Genomic DNA, 20,080 nt, shown 5'->3' with positions numbered 1-20,080 from the left:
CAAAGTGCTGGGATTATAGACATGAGCCACTGTGCCCAGCGAATATATTTTTCCATCCTGTCACTCTCAATATATTAATACTGTGTCTTTGGATGTGAGTCTCTTGTAGACAGCATACAGTTAGATCCTGTTTTTTTCCCCATTCTGCCAATCTCTGTCCATTTAATCTATTTACAGATAAAGTAATTATCAATAAGGACTTACTTCTGTCACTTCATATTCTATATGCCTTATATCTTTTTCATTTCTTGTATTGCGCCCTTCTTTTGTGTGTTTTTTTGTTTTAATGAAACATTTAAATCCCTTTCTCACTTCCTTTTGTGCATACAGCCATGCATTGCTTAACAACAGAAATATGTTCTGAGAAATGTGTTTTTAGGTGATTTCATCATTGGGGGAACAACATACAGTGTATATGTATCTACACAAACCTAGCCTACAACACACCTAGGCTATATGATATAGCCTATTGCTCCTGGGTCACAAACCTGTCCACCATGTAACTGTACAAAATACTGTAGGCAATTGTAATGCACTGGTATTTGTATATCTAAACACATGTCCAAATTTAGAAAAGGTACAGTAAAAATACAGTATAAAGGATTAAAATCAGTACACTTATACAGGGCACTCAGTCCATTGTATGTTGCTTATAACAGAACACCTGAAATTGGCTACATTATAAGAAAAACATGAATTTATTTCTTAGAATTATAGCAGCTGAGAAGTCCAAGGTTGAGGGCCACATCAGGTCAGGGTCTTCTTGCTGGTAGGGACTCTCTGCAGACTCCCAAGGTAGTGCAGGGCATCATATGGTGGGGGCGCTGAGCATGCTAGCTCAGGTCTTCATCTTCTTACAAAGCCATCAGCCCCATTCCCATGATAATCCATTAATCTATCAATCCTTGAATAGATTAATCCAATCACCTCTTAAGGGCCCCACCTCTTAATACTGCCACATTGGGGATCACTCAAATCATAGTAAGTACTTACCATTAATGGAGCTGGTAGAACTCAAAGTTATTTTGGGTGTGAGTAAGTGGTGAGTGAATGTGAAGGCCTAGGACATTACTGTACACTACTATAGACTTTATAAACATTGTACACTTAGACTACACTAAACATAATTTTTCTTCAATAATAAATTAAGCTTAGCTTACTGTAACTTTATAAACTTTCAAATGTTTTTAAGTTTTTGACTATTTTGTAAAAACATTTAGCTTAAAACACATTGTACAACTGTGCAAAACATTTTTAGACATCTTTATAAACTTTTTTCTCTAAAAATTTTTTATTTTTTACATTATAAACTTTATTATTAAAAGCTAAAAACTGTCAATAAACTAGGTATTGGTGGACCGTATCTCAAAATAATAAGAGCTATTTATGACAAACCCACAGCCAGTATCATACTGAATGGGCAAAAACTAGGAAGGATTCCCTTTGAAAACCGGCACAAGACAAGGATGCTCTTTCTCACCACTCCTACTCAACATAGTATTGGAAGTTCTGGTCAGGGCAAACAGGCAAGAGAAAGAAACAAAGCATATTCAGATAGGAAGAGAGGAAGTCAAATTGTCTCTGTTTGCAGATGACATGATTGTATATTTAGAAAACCCCATCATCTCAGCCCAAAATCTCCTTACTCTGATAAGCAACTTCGGCAAAGTTTCAGGATACAAAATCAATGTGCAAAAATCACAAGCATTCTTATACACCAATAACAGACAAACAGAGAGCCAAATGATGAGTGAACTCCCATTCACAATTGCTACTAAGATAATGAAATACCTAGGAATACAACTTACAAGGGATGTGAAGGACCTCTTCAAGGAGAACTACAAACCACTGCTCAAGGGAATAAGAGAGGATGCAAACAAATGGAAAAACATTCCATGTTCATGGATAGGAAGAACCAATATTGTGAAAATGGCCATACTGCCCAAAATAATTTATAAATTCAATGCTATCCCCATCAAGCTACCATTGACTTTCTTCACAGAATTAGAAAAAACTACTTTAAATTTCAATATATTGGCCCACTACCTTCTGGCCTCTAGTTTCTGATGAGAAATCTGCTGATAATGTTATTGAGCAGCAGTCCCCAACCTTTTTGGCACCAGCGACTGGTTTTGTGGAAGACAATTATTCCACAGACCAGGGGGCACAGGACGATGGTTTTGAAATGGAACTGTCCCACCTCAGATCATCAGGCATTAGATTCTTATAAGGAGTGTGCAACCTCGATCCCTGGCACGTGCAGTTAGTTCATAAGAAGGCTTGCATGCCTATGAAAATCTAATGTCACCACTGATCTGACAGGAGGCAGAGCTCAGGTGGTAATGCTCACTCACCCACCACTCACCTCTTGCTGTGTGGTCTGGTACCTAACAGGCCACAGACTGTTAACAGTCTGTGGCCCAGGGCTTGGGGACCTGTTACTGAGGATCCTTTGTATGTAACAAGTTGCTTCTCTCTTGTTGCTTTCAAAATTCTCTGGCTTTGGCTTCTGAAATGTTGGTATCTGTGTGGCCTCTTTGAGTTCATCTTACTTGGAATTTGTTGAGCTACTTGGATGCTTATATTCAGGTCTTTCATCAAATTTAGGAAGTCTTCAGCCATTATTTCTTCAAGTATTCTCTCTCTCCCTCAACCCCGCTTCTGGAACTGCCAACATGAAGGCCAGCACTGTGGCAGGAACCAGGCAAATACTGGAGGTTAGTTATTTCTCTGCCATGTACTCCCCATTGGTTTATGCTGATCATTCCAGTAGAACCACTTTGAAATAAATCAGCTATATTCATAATCTGAAACCAAACACAATAACCAGTTTGCATAAATATAACATCTAAAAAACCATCTGCACCAAAACAGATAGAACCAAAATACAAATAACCCACAAGAAAAAGTAAGAAGTATATGGAGGTTATAATTCTTAATAGAAACAGACTCCTGCATGTCAGTAAGAAAAAACTTGACCATAAGGACTGCCAAATCTGAACAAAATACATCAGATAAGAACTAAAAATGGCCATGAACACGAGGACATATTCAACATGACCAGACACAACACTTATTTGCCTATCAAATTGTTAAAGAGTTATTTTAATCTTGAGCACATGTCCATTGCCAACATTACTTGGCATCTGCAAAGAGGCCTTTTCCATGCTGTCATCCTGCCCTTCTGGAGGGCAGCAGGTACCCAAAGCTTCACACCTGGCATGAACTCTGACCCACTCACTCTACCTATTAAGAACTGAGCCCAAGGCAGTAATTGTAATCATGGCAGTGTAAACGTGCATCTGGGCTCACTGCAGTCCTGTTGAAACAACGCTGATGTACGGCAATACAGCAAATACTACATTTACTCATGGCACACTTGTAAAATACAGCCACTGAAACATGTAGAAGAATATATGTAATAGATTTTAAAGTCTATAATTTATTAAGTACAAAAGCAAATTATTTAAAAAAGCACTTGATCCTAATTTTGTAAAAAATTTTTAAAAAGAAAAAAATAAATCCCTGAGAGGGTTTATGTTACATACGAATGCTGCTGTTTACTCAGAGGTAGAATTATAAGAAATTTTAATTTTCTTTATACTTTAATGTGCTTTCTAGATTTTATGCTATAAGCATAATTGCTTTTATAGTCAGAAAAAAAAGCAAAATAAGATACAACCTATTCGGGGTAATTTAAAAACCCTTTTCACACATTTCAAAATGCAGAATTACAAAGTCAATAACTTTTATTAACATAATGATATAAAAATTTTAGTGTGATATACAGAATTCCCAGAGTAATTCTAAAACATTTTAATGCACTTCTTAAAATCTTAATTTACAAGACACCTTGTCTTACCACCACTGACCTTTCAATACAAAAAGTTGACAATTTTTGTTTCCTATAAAACTACAACATTAAGATTGGAGTTAGGTAGTTTTTTTTTTTCTTTCCCTTCCCAGCCATTCTATTGTAAGGAATGTCCATTAGACTACTTCCCAAACCTCTGTATGTCAACAATAAGTTACATAGATTCTGTACATAATTACAACAGGATTATTAGAATTCCAGTATGTCACAACATACTTTACCACAGTCCAACACCATGGGGAAACAGGGCTACTATGCACAGTGCTATTTGTAGCCAGACAGGAGTAAAACATGAGAGCTGGCCCAGTTAGCCAGGCTCATGTGTGGAGAATTAATAACAGCTTTGTTAGGCACTGATCCAGACTAATTCTGGAAAAACCTGGTTGTTTCTGTGAAGCATGCATGATTCACAAAATTTGCCACCCTCAATACTCCAAAAACCCAACAATTTCATAACATAGTCTTCATTAGCTATATAAAAATAATCTATGTCTTAGATTCGTGCTTGACTTCAAATTCTTAGAAGTAACTAAAGGACTTTACATTCTCTTCTTTGATTTAGGTTCTGTATAATTTTAGATCACTCAGCTTAGTCAAGTTTGAACAAAATAATAAAATGGTTTGGCCAAATTTTATAGGCACACAACTCAAAATGCGAAAAGCAGTGAAGAATGTAACCATCTCCACCTTCAATATGGGGCAATGCTGTTCCCTGCTCCCCTCAACTGTACTGCCGGTACTCACCAAACAGCACTATGGATATGAAAACCTTAGACTTTACCACAATGCTTCCAAATCTGCTGACTTGGAATAAAAATAATAAATCAGTACACTTCCACGAGAAGAATTAATATTGTAGTGTTAGGAAAACTAGCAATTTAACTAAACAGCATCAAGTTACAAACCAGGAAAGTGATTTAAAACTAAATGCTGGCTTATCTTTCTGAAACAAAGCATCTAAATTTGACAGTCCAAAATGGCACTTATTGAGTGTCCGTGACAATATATGCTGACAAGCAGCACACCTCTTTTTTGTTTTTTTAAGACGGCATCTCGCGCTGTCACCCAGGCTGGAGTGCAGTAGCGTGATCTCGGCTCACTGCAAGCTCCGCCTCCCTGGTTCATACCATTCTCCTGCCTCAGCCTCCCAAGTAGCTGGGACTACAAGCGCCCACCACCACTCGGCTAATTTTTTGTATTTTTAGTAGAGACAAGGTTTCACCATGTTAGCCAGGATGGTCTCGATCTCCTGACCTCGTGATCTGCTCGCCTCGGCCTCCCAAAGTGCTGGGATTACAGGTGTGAGCCACCGTGGCCAGCCAGCACACCTCTTTCAATAAAGGAACTGGCAGAGGAGGCACTGTGTGTGACCACAGTGCCCTCTGTGAGCAGGGAGGATGGGTCCAGCTTGCTTCCTTTTTCCATCAGCCTCCCTGTGAAACAGAAGTGAGGCAGCTGGTTTGTACTCTGCTATCTTCCCAGAATCAAGTTTCTCCCCGTAAATGGTCTCAAGTTTCTCCCGTAAATCCTATATATGAACTTGTCATTTGAAGTGGGAATAAATAACTGAATTTTAAAAATCAGGAACTATATTTTTAGCCTAAAGAAAGTGCAAACTTGCAGTACAGCAGAGAACAACCTCGGTGCCTGTGATTCCTCACAATGCCCATGCCAGGCCTTTCCTTTCCTTTCCTTGTCTCTCCATCTGTTAAAATACCAGCATCCGTGTTTTTGTGAATGTACTTGGCAGATTCAAAATATTTCTTTAAATAATTCAGGAAGTGCTTTCTAAAAGGAGATGTGGGGATTGTTGAGAGGGATCTGTAAGAGCACAGGAAGGGCGAGTCCCGGTGAGTGAGCTCTGCGGTGTCTTCCCACATCACACCTTGGACTGCTGGGGCTCATTCATCTCCGGCACCTGGGCCGGTGTGCTGCGCTCACATGTTGTAGGCCACATAGATGGGGTCCAGCTGGTCAGCCAGGAAGCCGTCCCGCAGGTGCATGCGCTGCTTCTCACCCCGAGAGTTGATAGGGATCACCCCTGGGTCCACGATGACCACCACTCCCACGACCAGGTAGTGCTCCTCCAGCACCACGTTGGTCACCAGGGCCACCAGGTCCAGGGCATCCTGCTCTAGCCCATCCAGCTCCACCACCACCACCAGCAGGTTGGTCCAGGTGAATACGGCACTGCAGAGAGAAGACAGACTGGGTCACATGGATACAGGCACAGGTCACAAGGGCCAATGAATGCTTGGGAAAGGGTGGTACAAAGAAGAGTGAAGCCCACCAATGTCACACAGCTATTTAAGGCCATTTACAATCTAAAGATCAGGCCAGATCCATTTTACAGGATGTCTATTCCAACTAAAGCTTTTACTGAGAATCAGGAGCATTATCTGATGCTGAAAGCTGTACCTGTCCCAACACAAGTTCCCTACAGGTGAAGGAATCAGGAGTCACAACCATGTGAGAAACTCATATTAAAAGTAGAAACACTTCAGGATGAGACCTGTGGAAATCTACATTTCGCCTGTGCATTTGGGGACAATCTCTTAGCTTACAACTTCTAAGGAAACGGATAAAAAAACAAGCCAAACCCAAACACAGGCAGCGAGGTGTGCTCTGGCACCATGTTTTGCAGAGCACATCCAGAGGGAGAACCCACAGGAAGTCCTCAGCCCTCTCTGGCAATGCCCAAGGTAGATAGGGCTCGTCTACATGGCACCCAGCTCCACTGCAGACCAGGGTGACAATGCAGGAGGCCTGTGCCCAGGGCCCAGCAGTCCTTGCTCTGCTCCAACCGATGCACAGCACTCATGCCCAGAGGAAGGGCTGGATGGACCACGTGAAGCCGCCTTCCACCTGGGCTCTTACCACTCAGCGATGCTCCTGTGTGCTCGGATGACAGAGGTCTCAATGTCGATGGGGTGGTACCGCATGCCTCTGAGCTCCAGAGTTTCATCCAGAGACCCAACCACATACAGTGCATCGTGCCGCCCTGTGAACAGTGTGTGTTTACACGTGCCCAGAAAGCCGAGGCATGCAGAGTCTGGACACTCGTATCCTCTGAGCCCAACCAGGGGCTCTCAGGCACAGGGAGGTCTCAACTGAAACATCATGAGGTTGCACACCACGTGCAGAAAGGGTGATGGAGGTCCTGGCAGAGCAGGCTGTTATCTCTGCAGCATGGAACCACCTCAGGAAAGTTACAGCAAGTGTGAGCATATTATTAAAAATAACTTATCTCTGTGAACGGGACACCATCTGTAGGAGCTACCAAAAGTTCTGCCTTATCTGGCCAGCTTGTGGTGGCTGCACAGAGTCCTCTGGACATTGACCACAACCTTGAATGGGTTGTGCATGGGGAAGCCACTGGTAAAGACACAGCGGCAGAGAGACCGGCCTGGCCTCGGGGAGAAGCCTGGTAGCCTTATCACCAACACCGTCCCCCACGCCCTCAGCAGAGGCCAAGGGCCCAAGGACAGTGAGGGGCAGTCATGGAGGGAAAACAGTATTTTCAGAGAAAACTGCTGTCAGAACATCTTCCCCCCACATGGAGCAATACCAGACCACAGCAAGGAGTGAGGTGTGCTAGCAGGTGACTGAGCTCTTGGGGAGCCCAGGTCCTCCCCGCACAGCACTCATGCACGGCTTCACCACAACCCCTCACCTCCACTGGCATCAGTGAGCTCTGTTCGCCGAAGGAAGCCAAGGTAGCCGGTCCTTGCCCAGATGGTCTGTGTGTCTCCAAAACTCAGCCGGGCACTGAAGTGGTCGGCATGAAGCGCCTCCTCCCCGTAAACGGTGTAGTACCCGGTGGCATTGTGGGGGCTGCTTACCCAGATCTGGTGGGCCCAGAGGACAAGAATGTGATGTGTTACCAACCACCGAGTTCAGATTCTGTCACGAGACATCCACTGGCCAAGAATAATGCTCCAGAAAACACTGAACGAAGTCGGGGCGGATAATATTCATTGTCTCTTATTTTATGAACTAAGTTAAATTACAGGCACAGAAAGCAAACAGAACTTTTCTCTCCTTAAATACTGTGTTTCTTCCTTTGACCCAAGAATGTCATCTGTAGGACTCTATCCTACGTGGGTAAGTCGAGAGGGGCAATTCCACCTTCCTCACATCCAACTATTGTTGGTAATAAGAGAGGGCCGGGAGCAACCCACATTCCACAACAGGGACAGGCTGAAGGAATGAGGGTTCTTACAGAGTGGAGAGCGTGCAGCTGCTCAGACTCACAGTAAGACAGAGGCCCTGAAAACAGACGGCATGTCCCAGGGTTAACGTCAGCCCCATGCGTGTGTGTGTGTGTGCGTCCACTATCTGTGTTCACGTGTGTGTGTCCACCTGTCTGTTCACGTGTTTTGTGCACCCGCATATCTACACACGTAAGCATTTTGTGCATCCATGCAGAGACCAAGGGACCAGAGGCCTGTGCCTGCAGGACCAAGTGTCATGGGGCCCTTCTAGAGAGAGTCCATCCAGAACCCACAGTCAGTTCGACTGGCTCTAAGACGCCCCTGCATGGCAGCGTCTGAAAGAGGAGAACGGGGTGGCCAATAGGGGCGTTTCCCTTGAGCATCTGCCACAAGGGGTGGGTCCCCATGCCTGGCTCAGACTCTCCATTTCTTGGGGGCACACCCTTGACTTACAGACCTGGGTTTGGCCGTGCAGGAAGTGGGATGGTTGAGGGGAGGGTCCCTCACACCAGCCACACTCAGGATTGGGCCCCAGGATACCTTCCCATCAGGACACGGTAAGACCACCTGAGGGGCCGCACGCTCACACCCTTGTCCCAGTCAGGAGAAGCCGGCTGAGGCTGAGTGATTTCCCTCTGGGCACGGCTTGCTGGAAGCCCCCAGTCTGGCTTCACAGCAGAGCTCACAAATGATGCCTGTGCCCGCCTGGTTTGAAGACATCAATTTGACAGCACATTCCCCAAGAGGATAGGACTAGGAACGTGAGTCCTTATGCTCCCATGACAACAGATCAATCTGCACATTCGGGACATTCGGGACTGCACGTCAAGCTGCCACCACTGCCTGTAAATAATGAGTCATGCCTGTCCCAAATTACAGCAAGATGTACGTGCAATACATGTAGACATTTCAACCCAACGGATTCCTGTATAGCCTCTGTGTTCTCAGGGAGACCCGCACCCTCCACTGTGTCCTCAGGACAAGGGCTCTGAGCTCCCCAAACCTCCCAGCTGCAGGTGGAGGCCCTGAACTCTTCTGGTGCAGAGTTCCCTATTGCCAGTTCCCCGTGTCTGTGCTCCTGCCTGGGTGCCAGGGACCACGTTTACGTAGCAGCTGCTGGGTCCTGCACAAGGTAGCTGTTTTCCACACTGCCACTGGTTCCTGTGCAGCTCCTCTCACCTGTCAGTGCCCTCAAACCTAGGGGTTCCCCTCTCTTGGTTAGGTCAACCTAGGGATGAGGCAGTTTGTCCCACAGTACCCCAAAATCCTACATAGGAACTGGGTCTGGGAGGTACACGGGGGAAGGGCCAAATGGTTTCTGGTAGATTCCCAAAGGCAAGTTTAGAATTCCAAAATCTGAAGCAAAAAGGGAAAGAAGGTGAAGCTGGTGAGGCTGGAGAGCTCAAGCCCCTCCCACGGGCCCCTGCTCACCTCTCCCAGGTGTGAGTCTCCCAAGGGTCCTTTGGTCTCGGTGTGTGCGATGATGACCTTCACGCCGGGGAGGATCTGGAAGGAGGAGAGCTATGTCCCTTGTTAAAGAAAACATGACACGAGACTCTCTTGATTCAGTGACATTAAAATAACGTCCCTCAGAAGTTGGCCAGCAGGACTGATGTGCTTATGTCAGGTCAGGAAGTTTAGAGGCCGCTCCAAATTTGACTTTGAATTTTGAAAGAAATAAGAGATGTTAATAGAAATAAGCAAAATGACTCCAGTTCCTGAGAAGGGATCCCGTCTTTGGGTGTCAGGAGGGGCAGAGGGTCACTAAGCCTACAAAGACAATCAGCCAGGTGATGCCAGCGCACCTGATGGGCATCCATCCAGGGGTGCAGTGACCCTGCTGTGCCCAGCCCTGCAGGAGGCACATGTCTGTCCTAGTTCTTGGCCAGGAACCTGACCATGAGGAAGTTCTTCCTGCCCGTGACTCCGAGTCAGTCCAACCACTGAGCACTGGCTCTGTGCCAATTCAGGACGGCAAGAGGCCACCATCTCTTACCTGGCTTCCCAGGCCCGGTCCCAGTGTTCCCTCACTGGGCTCAGGTCAGACCACCTGACTGCACAAGGCCTGGATGCTTGTTCTGTGTCCTCAGTTTCCTCACATATGAAATGGGGGCAATGACACTGCAGGCTCAGGGCAGGCAAGAGGAGGGGACGAGGGGCCACAGGGAGGTGTGAGCTATGGTTACCACCAGACCCTCCCCGGCAGAGTGGGACTGTTCTGTTTCCCCAGATGGTGTTGGAGCCTCCATCTTCTCCCTGCATGTCCCAGCTGAGCCCCAAAACTAGAGCTCTTTCCAGGACACAAACCTATCAGGCCCAAGTGATTGTAACAGCAAAATAGGAAAGAACGTCCAACAAAAGGGGGTGAGCTAAACAATTACAGTGCGGCTGTACATGGCAGGGCAGGGAAAAGAGCGACGTGGAGGCCCCATGACCCAGGGAAACCTGCTGAGTTTACACCAAGGATGATGCAGAGCTGTGTGCGATGGCGGCTCAATGTCCCTGTGCTCAGAGAAGGGAGGACGTGCAGCAGCCCACGGCTCCCACAGATGTGCTGTCCACTAAGCTCACCCGACTCCACTCTCGGCTGGTCTACCGCCTGAAGTGACTGTAACAGGGGACATGGGAAGGGAGCTTTTCAAGCCCCTGCACCTGCATGTGAGTTCACTCACTCACGCACTCCTTCTGCTCCCCACACGCAGCCCAGTCCCACTGGCCTCCCTGTAGCTCCCACCTCGAGACCCTCAGAGCAGCTGTGCCTTCTGTCCGCAGTCTCACCCCTGCTGCCCTGCAGGAGTCTGTGTCCTGGACATCACATGGCTTGGCTGGGTCCCTCTCTGGACCCCTCTCTGACTCTCCACAGGTGGCTGTGGCCATGGCAGTGAACGGAGTCAGGGTGGCCAAGCTCCTTCTCTTGCCTCTGGGGTTGTGAAGGCACCAGGGCCCCCACAGCCCTCGCTGGATGCGCAGTAGCTGCCCACTCATATCAAGCTCCTTCTCTTGCCTCTGCGGTTGTGAAGGCACCAGGGTCCCCGACTCATATCAAGCCTGGCTTACTCTTCAAGCTGCCTTCCTGGGCTGTGTGGCTTTCCCTCCTTCCTTTGAACCCTTCCTGGTTCAGAGGATGCTGTTCTGTGCCTATGTCTGCTGACCTCTTGCAGCATCTCAGTTTTTTCCTGGGAGTCCTCGGGCCATCTCAGGATCCCCCAGATCCCCCACAGGCTCTGGGGGCCTCTTCCCTGCTGACACCCTAAACTAGGGCATGAGATTTTGCCATCTCCAACTTAGGGCCAGGGCCACTCCATTTAACTCTAAATGTGTGGGTGGGCCGGAACCCCCCCTCCATGGCCCTGGCCCCAGAGGCCTGAGGCCTGCCACCCACCCAGCGGGAGTTCTTTATTCCTGCACCCGAACTTCTCCCTTTCTTGGCTTTGAGCTCAGATGTGTGTTTAAAAACATAACTAAGTAATTCTATATACCAGCCGCAAAGGAGGGAAGGAGACTTCTGCAGCAGCCGAGCCCACCCCAACCAGAAGTCGACCTGTGTTCATCAGAGCCGCAGCCCCCAGCACCCTCCACAGGGTGATGCTTCAGACAAAGGTCTCAGACGCGACTCAGAATGCACGCGTCTTGGTTTCCACTACCTTTCCAGACTCCATCAATGGCAGGCTGTGCGGAGAACCCCGTTCTACCAAACGAACCCTAAAAATTAAGGGAACAATTTCAGTACAAAATTTACTACACAGGTAGTAATGTCTGAAAGGGCAGATCATGACGTTGGAAATGATCACTCTGAGGGTCTGTTGACAACAGTCAGGATGTCAACCTTTCCACAGCACACCTGCCATGAATGGCAGGGACACCCCAACCACGCTGCGGTCCCAAGTGCCGCCACCCGCATGCACTTGCCACCCACCCCATGTGCTCACAGCAGCTCACTCTACATTTCGTTTAGGTCCTCCCTGAACCCAGCAAGCCCCTGGCATCCAGTAAGCTAAACCTAGTGTTTACATCAAGCTACAGTGTGGCCATACTTGAGAATCCAGGACTGGGACCTAAGCTTCAAAGCTGGGAGGGGCCCTGATACACATCTGACCACAGACCAGCAAGCACACACTGTATGCACCACCATCGTTCATCAAGATGAAACTAAGTCAGATCCTATGACAGCATCAGGTAGGAAACGTTCTTGCCAGTAGATGGATAACTTGTCTTCTATCTGTCCCTATCCCTCTAAAAACCAAATGTCACATGGGTCATCCGATAAGAAACGTTCTTGCCAGTAGACGGGTTACTTGTCTTCTCTCTGTCCCTGTCCCTCTAAAGAACCAAATGTCACAGGGGCCCCTCTTATTCTTCCTGGTTGTGTGACAGATAAAGGGATGTTAACTGCAGCCCTGGGGACACGGGCGCACAGAGATAGACACTGAGCTCCCCTGGGAGGCACGCCTGGAGTGGGGCACACAGCTCTCCTCTTCCTCTTGGTGCAGATGGCCCAATGTAGCCAGCTGTCCTCTCATGTGCCCATCCAGGTGTCCCGGTAGGCCTGACTTGGCCCCGCTGTCCTCTAATGCCTGCGTCCCGGGGGTGCATAGTCAGTGCAGACCTGGTCTGCATCACTTTGCCACTGGGTATCCATGGGGCCCAGGCAGGCTGGGAGCATTACCTGTCATGGCGCAGTGCCCGCATGTCCACGTAGACGGTTGTGGGGTCCGGGCCAGCTGTGCCCTGGAAGGAGAGCAGCAGAGGAACTTCTGTTCAGGGGCCTCCCTTACATCTTGTTTCTACAGGCACAGCTGCATGGCAGCTCCTCCCTGGCCCCCGGGGACACCCAAGAAGGTAGCAGCTCTGCTCCCTGCAGTGAGTCCGCCTAGGGGTTCGAGGTCCCCCAGGCAGTCTGATGCTTTCCATCCAAACATCCACAGAGCTTGATAATATTGAGCGAAACACTCAACGACTCTGAAAACACCAAGTCATGCCACTTTACATTTCAGTTCTAACAACTTTCTATTCCCACTGGTCTCTTGCTGTGATGAAAACACCGTTAGGATTTGAGGGGCATTTCCACCATGCTGTCAGGCAGGGCCTTGCCTCTCACCAACCAGCCTAATTCTACCGGGGACTGCTCGCAGCCGACACTCACTCAGGTGAGATGGACGGCAGCCTTCACCTTTCTACTCTCTTCCTTTCTGAATCTTACAGTTAACATTAATCCCGACTAAAGGACATTACATGTCATTTTATTCAATAAGGAACATCAATTAAAGGAGTACTCTGATCAACATCACCCTTAAAGATCCCAGACAACATAACCTATGTCTGCACTGGAATTAAACACTTCTGCACTGGAACTAAACACAGCCCTTCCTCCCAAGGCAATGCTATGAGCATTAACATTTTTTGAAAATAGTTTTACTTTCAAATTTGGTTACAAGGGAGCTTTTGTAATATGTCAAGTAATATCCACTGTGAACAAAGTAAGACAGCAAAAGAAACATGTTTGTCTAGAATTCACGAGAAAGTCACATGAACTCATGGGAGGGGGAAGCACAGAGGCACCAACAAGGTCAAGGTCAAGGTCATACCTGCTCAGCCAGCTTTCCCAGCCTGTTGGGCTGACAGAGGCCAAGGAGGCAGCAGAGTGAGACAGGGAGGAGACAGCCACAGGAAACACACACAGAAGCAGCAGCCACATGAGAAACACAGGGAAAGAGAGAGCAAAACCCACCTCTGTATCTTAAAGAGCAAACATGAACATCCCATTAACATCATTTCTGCAATCATGTGTGGCATCCATACCCTTCCGACGTCTAGCAAGGAGGCCCCAGGCTTGCAGACGCAGAGCCGCTAACACAAAGGCCGGCACCCACGCTCAGCCACAGCCTACACAGGAAGCGAGCTCACAAAAGGCTCCCGCCCGATCTCCTCTGCTGCGTGACAAGGGTCTGAGGCTTGAGTGGTCAGGGGTCTTTTTGTGGTGAAGAGGGTGTGAGCAGAGCCCCCGCCCTGCCCTGCGTGCACTGCCACTGTGATGGGGAGGCACAAGGCCAAGCAAACACTTTGGAAACAGAGACAGACCTGCACTCAGCCCTGCTCTGGCACAGACAGGTGCCATTTCCTTCCAGCTATTCTTGTACTATGTGGGTGAATAAGGCGTTCAATATGTAGGGTTATCTAAAAAGCCATTTGGTTTTAAGATGTTTTTAGAAAGAAATGAAATTGAGATACTAGTACAAAATCTGGGAAATAGCTGTAGCTATCTGAGGAAGCAATAAACAGAACTGCCGTGAGCTCTTCAATCTCTGAAACTTGGTGCTACCTATGTTTTTTTTTTTTTTTTTTTTTTTTTTGAGACAGGGTCTCGCTCTGTCGCCCAGGCTGGAGTGCAGTGGTGAGATCTTGGCTCACTGCAACCTCCTCTTGCCAGGTTCAAGCGATTCTTGTGCCTCAACCTCCCAAGTAGCCGGGACAACAGGCGCGCACCACCAGCCAGCTAATTTTTGTATTTTTAGTAGAGACGGGGTCTCATCATATTGTCCAGGCTGGTCTCGAATTCCTGACCTCAGGTAATCCGCCTGCCTCAGCCTCCCAAAGTGCTGGGATTATAGGCATGAGCCACCACTCCTGGCCTGAAACTTGGTGCTTCCTTTTAATAAGACATTTCATGGTTTCAGAAATGAATTTGAGTCAATACAAATTACCACATTTATTAATGTTTCAATTTAATATTGCTAGATATCTTAAAACAGTAAGTTCAATCTTGCTTTAAGAACTTAGCTGTGTTTTATATCTAACTTAGAGAGTCTTACAGTTATTAGTCATTGTTCAAAAACAATGTGTTTTTTTCCAAATAAGCCTTTCTTCAACTAGAATAGAATATCTTTAAAAATAAAACCCTTGAAGCTAAAATGTTACATGGAAATGAAATATCAAAGGCTCAGAGAAGGAGAAATAGATCAGGCGGGTACAAAACTGCACATTAACAACTGGGAAACTGGGTCTCCATGCTGCCAACAGCCAGCTTTCGAGAACCGCCGGCCCCAAGCACCTCACCTGGAGGCAGATGGCCACGTTGACCCTGCACCCGAACGTGGTGCTTACAGCGCGGGCCGGCAGGCCCAGGTCCTTGAAGAGCTTGGAGAAGGACTGGGTCAGCGCAATCCTGGGCCGCTCCTCGGCGACCACCATGCACGTGCGCACACATGACAGGTTCACCCCCTTCATCTGCGGGAGGGGTGAGCAGTCAGGCCACGGCCACAGCTCAGTGAGTTGCCAGGGCCCTGGGCACTGTTTTGGGAAATCTCCGGGTGGGCACACAGAGGTGGAGCTGGACACCAACCTCCTCTCTGCAGGCTGTGTCTGTTCCACAGAATCCTAAGTGTGGATGCACTAAACGATCCCCATCTGACCTGCATCCCACACCTGCCCTCCCACGCGGCCAGACTTCCACCCCGCTATCTCGCAGGGACCCTGCCCTACCCCCCCACCCTCCTCTCCTGCGGGGTGTGGAGCTGCAGAGACAGGTGGGCCGTGGGAGGACAGATGTGTACATAGGGCCCCTAGTGGGAAAGGGTTTTCTCTACTTCCTCCAACTGCAGGGAGGGGCCTTGGGAGTCTTGTTTTGTTTTGTTGTTTTTAAACTTCCCAGGGCTGTGGTCTGCAGCACACTCAGAAGCCCGGGTCTGGGCACTCACCCTGAGGACACCCGTCTGTGCGCCCAGGCCCTTGGTGCACATCTCCATCACAGAGTAGGAGCAGAAGGTGACGCGGGCCTTGTACTGGCTGACGGCCGACAGCCACAGGGACACGTTGCTCTCCAGCTCCAGCGGGGGCACCAGCACTGATTGGTGTCCCGAGTAGACACTGCGAGAGGGAAGGCTCGTGAGGCTCCGCCCACCCACCCAGCACCCTGGGCACTCCACTCTTCCCTTCCTCAAGAACACTTCTTTTCCAGCCACAACAGGGGCATGATTCTGTTCTGACGCCAAGTGGGGGGGTTTGGTGGAAAACATGCCACAGGGTGAAGGTTGGGGGATGGCAGGCACGGGTTCTGAGCTCTGCTCCAAACACTTGGAGAGGATCCGGGGACACCACTCCAGAGGCATTCACTTCTAGAGACAGATCACCACTTTCTAGTGTTTGAAGGAATCAAGCAGATTCTTCCCAAGTACTGATAATGGACAGTGTATTTAATGAAAAATGTATTTTCACTCAATTTCAGACTCAGACTCCAACCCACTTCATCCCCAAACAAACCCACTCACACACGTCTCATCGGCTTCCTGAGCACCCAGAAAAGGTGCCTTAGAAGGCCAAGATTCCTAAGAGCCACACGAGCTGCTCCCACCTGGCAGGCAGCAGGGGCCCTGCACTCACCTGCACAGACACCACAGGGCAAAACCAAGGCCACAGTAGGGGTCGAGGCAGATGGCGATCTGCCGCGAGGGGTACAGCTCACACTGCAGCTTTATGGAGCGGCATAAGGCGCTTGTGGCCGCGTGTGACATCTTAAGAGTAAAATAAAGTTCAAAAAAAAAAAAGTGAAATGAAATTCAGGAGGGGAGAGGGTGGATGGCAGTGTCCGCTGTTCACATGGCTAGACCATAGCTCCAAACTACCAAACATCATATTTATTTCCTTAAAAGACGGTTGGCTCAAATCCCCATATAACCTAAATAATACCCAAGAAATGGTACACTAAAAATCTTTGAAACAAAATTTCAGGATACTGAAGTTTTAAAATTTTTTTCTTTTTTTTTTTTTTTTGAGGCAGAGTCTTGCTCTGTCGCCCAGGCTGGAGTGCAATGGCACAATCTCGGCTCACTGCAACCTCTGCCTCCCGGGTTCAAGCAATTCTCCTGCCTCAGCCTCCTGAGTATCTGGGATTAGAGGCACCTGCCACCATGCCCAGCTAATTTTCTGTATTTTTAGTAGAGATGGGGTTTCACCACATTGGCCAGGATGGTCTCCATCTCTTGATCTTGTGATCCACCCGCCTCGGCCTCCCAAAGTGCTGGGATTACAGGCGTGAGCTACCACGCCCCGCCTGAAAAATTTTAATTGAGCTATTGACTCCCAGCAAGGTAAGAGATTCTTCAAAGCCACCAGTTCCTGTAAGCTAGACAGTCATAAATCAGAAAGTTTAGACATAACCATAATGCATCAGAAAATGCGTTACTCTCAGGCTAATCACATTTTAGCGTTTATTGGTATTTAACACAAATCTTAAGAAGCAATATTGTTGCTTTGTGCTTTGCATAAGAAGGACCTGCCAGTTTAAATCTGCATCTGACATCCTTTCTGTCCACTCCTCCTGATTTCTAGGGGCTGAAGCAAACAAGATTTCAGAGGACCTACCTTCACTCCCGCTAATATCCCAGTGGTTGACACGCTGAAGTCCAAGTATGCGAGGACGTCAGGGGAGGGGGGCCTGAAAATGCTCGCTACCTTCTTTTTCGGGATGTCATCTGTTAAACAGGAGACACCAGCAACATTAGTGTTCCCACATGTATTCTGAACGCTCTGGGCTTTCACAGGACACCAGCAACATTAGTGTTCCCACATGTATTCTGAACGCTCTGGGCTTTCACAGGAGACACCAGCAACATTAGTGTTCCCACATGTATTCTGAACGCTCTGGGCTTTCACAGGAGACACCAGCAACATTAGTGTTCCCACATGTATTCTGAACGCTCTGGGCTTTCACAGGCAAGAGGCGGCCCATGATTTGTCCTTGGGAGTCCTGCAGAGAGTGAGCTCAGACGGGAGTGGGGCCGTGACGATGCAGGCTGTGTGTGCTCAGGAAAGCGTATTTCATTCTTCATGGAAACACTACCCGGTCCCACCAAGACCACACTGAGCCTGTGGGGATGGGGGACGAGGCAGGGCGAAGAGGGGAGGCATCACGTCACTGACCAGTAGGAAAGATTAGAGGACTAGGGATTTGCCAAAAGTCACAGAGCCTATGGCAAAGCCCAGATGAGCTGAGTCCCGACCACAGCAAGAATAGCTATGGACGGGCTCTGGGTTCTGCGTGCTTCATCAAGTTCTCGTGGCCCCATGAGCCAGACACCACTGCGTCCCTGGGTGCAACTGGACACAGGCTCAGCAGGGCAGGCACCGCTCCCCTTGAGGCAAGCCCGTGAGGCTTTGGGGCCCTGGCCAGCTGTTTGGCTCTGAGCCTGCCCTCCCCTACACCAGCTGCCCTGGCCCAGCCCCATCCAGCCCAGGCTGAGACAGGTCCACGGCAGAGGGGAGCCAGGGGGGTTTCTGACCCTCACCCTTTTGGCCCGCAGCATTTCATGGGGCATGACAGCATTCACCAATGATGGGGACAGGGATGCTGGAGTGGCGGCATGCAGTGGGAGCTGTGTCCTCAAAGCGTTTGCAGAAAGCCTCAGAGAGCTGCCAGCCCCCATGCCAGTAGGAGGCGGGTGAGAGGGGCAAGGCTGTGCTCCACACCACTTGGGACTGGGTGCGGCTGCTGTGGGCTGAGTGGAGCGTGGGTTTACACATGGGACAGGGACCCCTACTCCCCACCAGGGCCCGGGGCACCCCCTGCTGTCAGCCAGGCTCCTGCCAGGACTGCTCTTGCCTCACGTGTGTTTTTGGACGGCAGCCAGGCCACACCACACCTACAACAAAGAAAGGAAAAGGGACTGGTCCTGGGCAGTGCGAGGACACGCACCTGTGTCTAGGATGGTGGGCCAGGTCCTGATGTCCACGGCGGCAGCAGCCTCCTTGGACCTGAGCAGCCGTGTGACAGCCTGCGTGGTGAGGACGCATGCAGACTTGCTGACCTGCATGGCGAGGGGCCAAGGGTGGGTGGGCGGGGCCTCTCAAGCTGCCCAGAAAAGGGGGCAGCGGAGGGCAGCCTCGCAGCCTCCCACTCACGGACTCTGACCCGCGGGCCAGGTAGGCGCACCTCCACGATCATCTTGACGGTGGGCAGTGTGGTGCCGAGGTTCTGAGGGTGCGGGGGCCGCACGGTGACAGGCACGCAGCCACAGTACAAGCAGCCATAGAACGCGGCAATGAGGTCCACCCCTGTGGAGACAAGGACTGGCTGTGAGGAGGCCGGCTGCAAGAGGCTCCCACCAGCCTCTGTTCACTGTTCCTGCGAGAGAGGAGGGGAGGTGGTGCTGGGGGGGCATGGGTGACTCCTGGGTTTCCAAAGGGGTAGCTGAGCTGAGGAGGCAGACACATGCAGAGAGGACGGGCTGAGCTTAGTTTTGGAAGATGCTTCGGGGAGGGAGTGTCTAGGGGGCTGCTTAGGATAGGTGGCTGCTTACAAAGAGCTGCAGGTGGACAGCCCCACAGTGAGCCCACCTGGTGGGTAGACCAGAGCCACATGGTCCCCAACACTCAGTCTTCCCTTCTCCATCAGAGCCGCGGCCACTCTCTCAGCCCTTTTGTGCAGCTGGACACAGGTTGCAGTGCTTGTGACGGTGCCCTAGGAAAGCGATCTTTGAGCTCATCTGTATGCTGGTGCGTGCAGGTGGGCTGTTCGCAGATCTGCGTGCACACCACCTGCACGCCACTGCACACGACATCTTGTGATTAGCGTCCATGATAATAACAATGTGTCAGTCCTAGGCGTACGGCTGCTGTCTTTTTTTTTGGTAGAGATGGGGTTTCACCATGTTGGCCAGGCTGGTCTCGAACTCCTGACCTCAAGTGATCTGCCCGCCTCAGCCTCTCAAAGTGCTGGGATTACAGGCATAAGCCACTGCACATGGTCCACGACTGGTGTCTTTTCTCATCATCTGTACTCTCTCACTAGCAGTGAAGGGACAGGCACGCAAGCATCTCCTGTGTGGTCCCAGCTAAGAGGGAGAGATGCGGGCACTCCATTCACCCAGGGCAGAGCCAGAAACACGTGGGTAAAGGAGACCTTTCTGGCCTTTTCAATAAAATATTCCATACGACACCATTATAAATAAATAATAAGCGATAAGCAAACATCCCTGAATTGTACTATTTTGCATGCCCA

General features: G+C 49.2%; 1 protein-coding gene across 32 annotated transcripts in view; it reads right to left on the bottom strand.

Moving 5' to 3' along the window:
• Window positions 1-3,731: 3,731 nt before the first annotated feature.
• DIP2A (disco interacting protein 2 homolog A) overlaps window positions 3,732-20,080 on the bottom strand; it is a 113,216-nt gene continuing 96,867 nt past the window's right edge. For 11 of the 32 annotated variants that reach the window (XM_009442099.5, XM_063803611.1, XM_009442137.5 and 8 more), the window contains 14 exons: window positions 19,417-19,540; window positions 19,013-19,134; window positions 18,776-18,887; window positions 17,446-17,555; window positions 16,465-16,595; window positions 15,783-15,951; window positions 15,142-15,312; window positions 13,674-13,703; window positions 12,755-12,816; window positions 11,733-11,790; window positions 9,520-9,594; window positions 7,548-7,722; window positions 6,752-6,875; window positions 3,732-6,064 (listed from right to left, as the gene is read on the bottom strand). In XM_009442099.5, the coding sequence (XP_009440374.2) occupies window positions 5,812-6,064; window positions 6,752-6,875; window positions 7,548-7,722; window positions 9,520-9,594; window positions 11,733-11,790; window positions 12,755-12,816; window positions 13,674-13,703; window positions 15,142-15,312; window positions 15,783-15,951; window positions 16,465-16,595; window positions 17,446-17,555; window positions 18,776-18,887; window positions 19,013-19,134; window positions 19,417-19,540 (1,716 nt within the window). In that variant the 3' untranslated portion in view covers window positions 3,732-5,811. Of the gene's footprint in view, window positions 6,065-6,751; window positions 6,876-7,547; window positions 7,723-9,519; window positions 10,697-10,822; window positions 11,791-12,754; window positions 12,817-13,673; window positions 13,704-15,141; window positions 15,313-15,782; window positions 15,952-16,464; window positions 16,596-17,445; window positions 17,556-18,775; window positions 18,888-19,012; window positions 19,135-19,416; window positions 19,541-20,080 lie in introns of those variants that run through there. The other 21 variants (XM_063803614.1, XM_514951.9, XM_063803615.1 and 18 more) reach the window with 17 other exon arrangements.

This window comes from Pan troglodytes, chromosome 22 (genome assembly GCF_028858775.2).
Source record: "Pan troglodytes isolate AG18354 chromosome 22, NHGRI_mPanTro3-v2.0_pri, whole genome shotgun sequence".
NCBI lineage: Eukaryota > Metazoa > Chordata > Mammalia > Primates > Hominidae > Pan > Pan troglodytes.
This window is presented reverse-complemented; position numbering and strand designations above follow the sequence as displayed.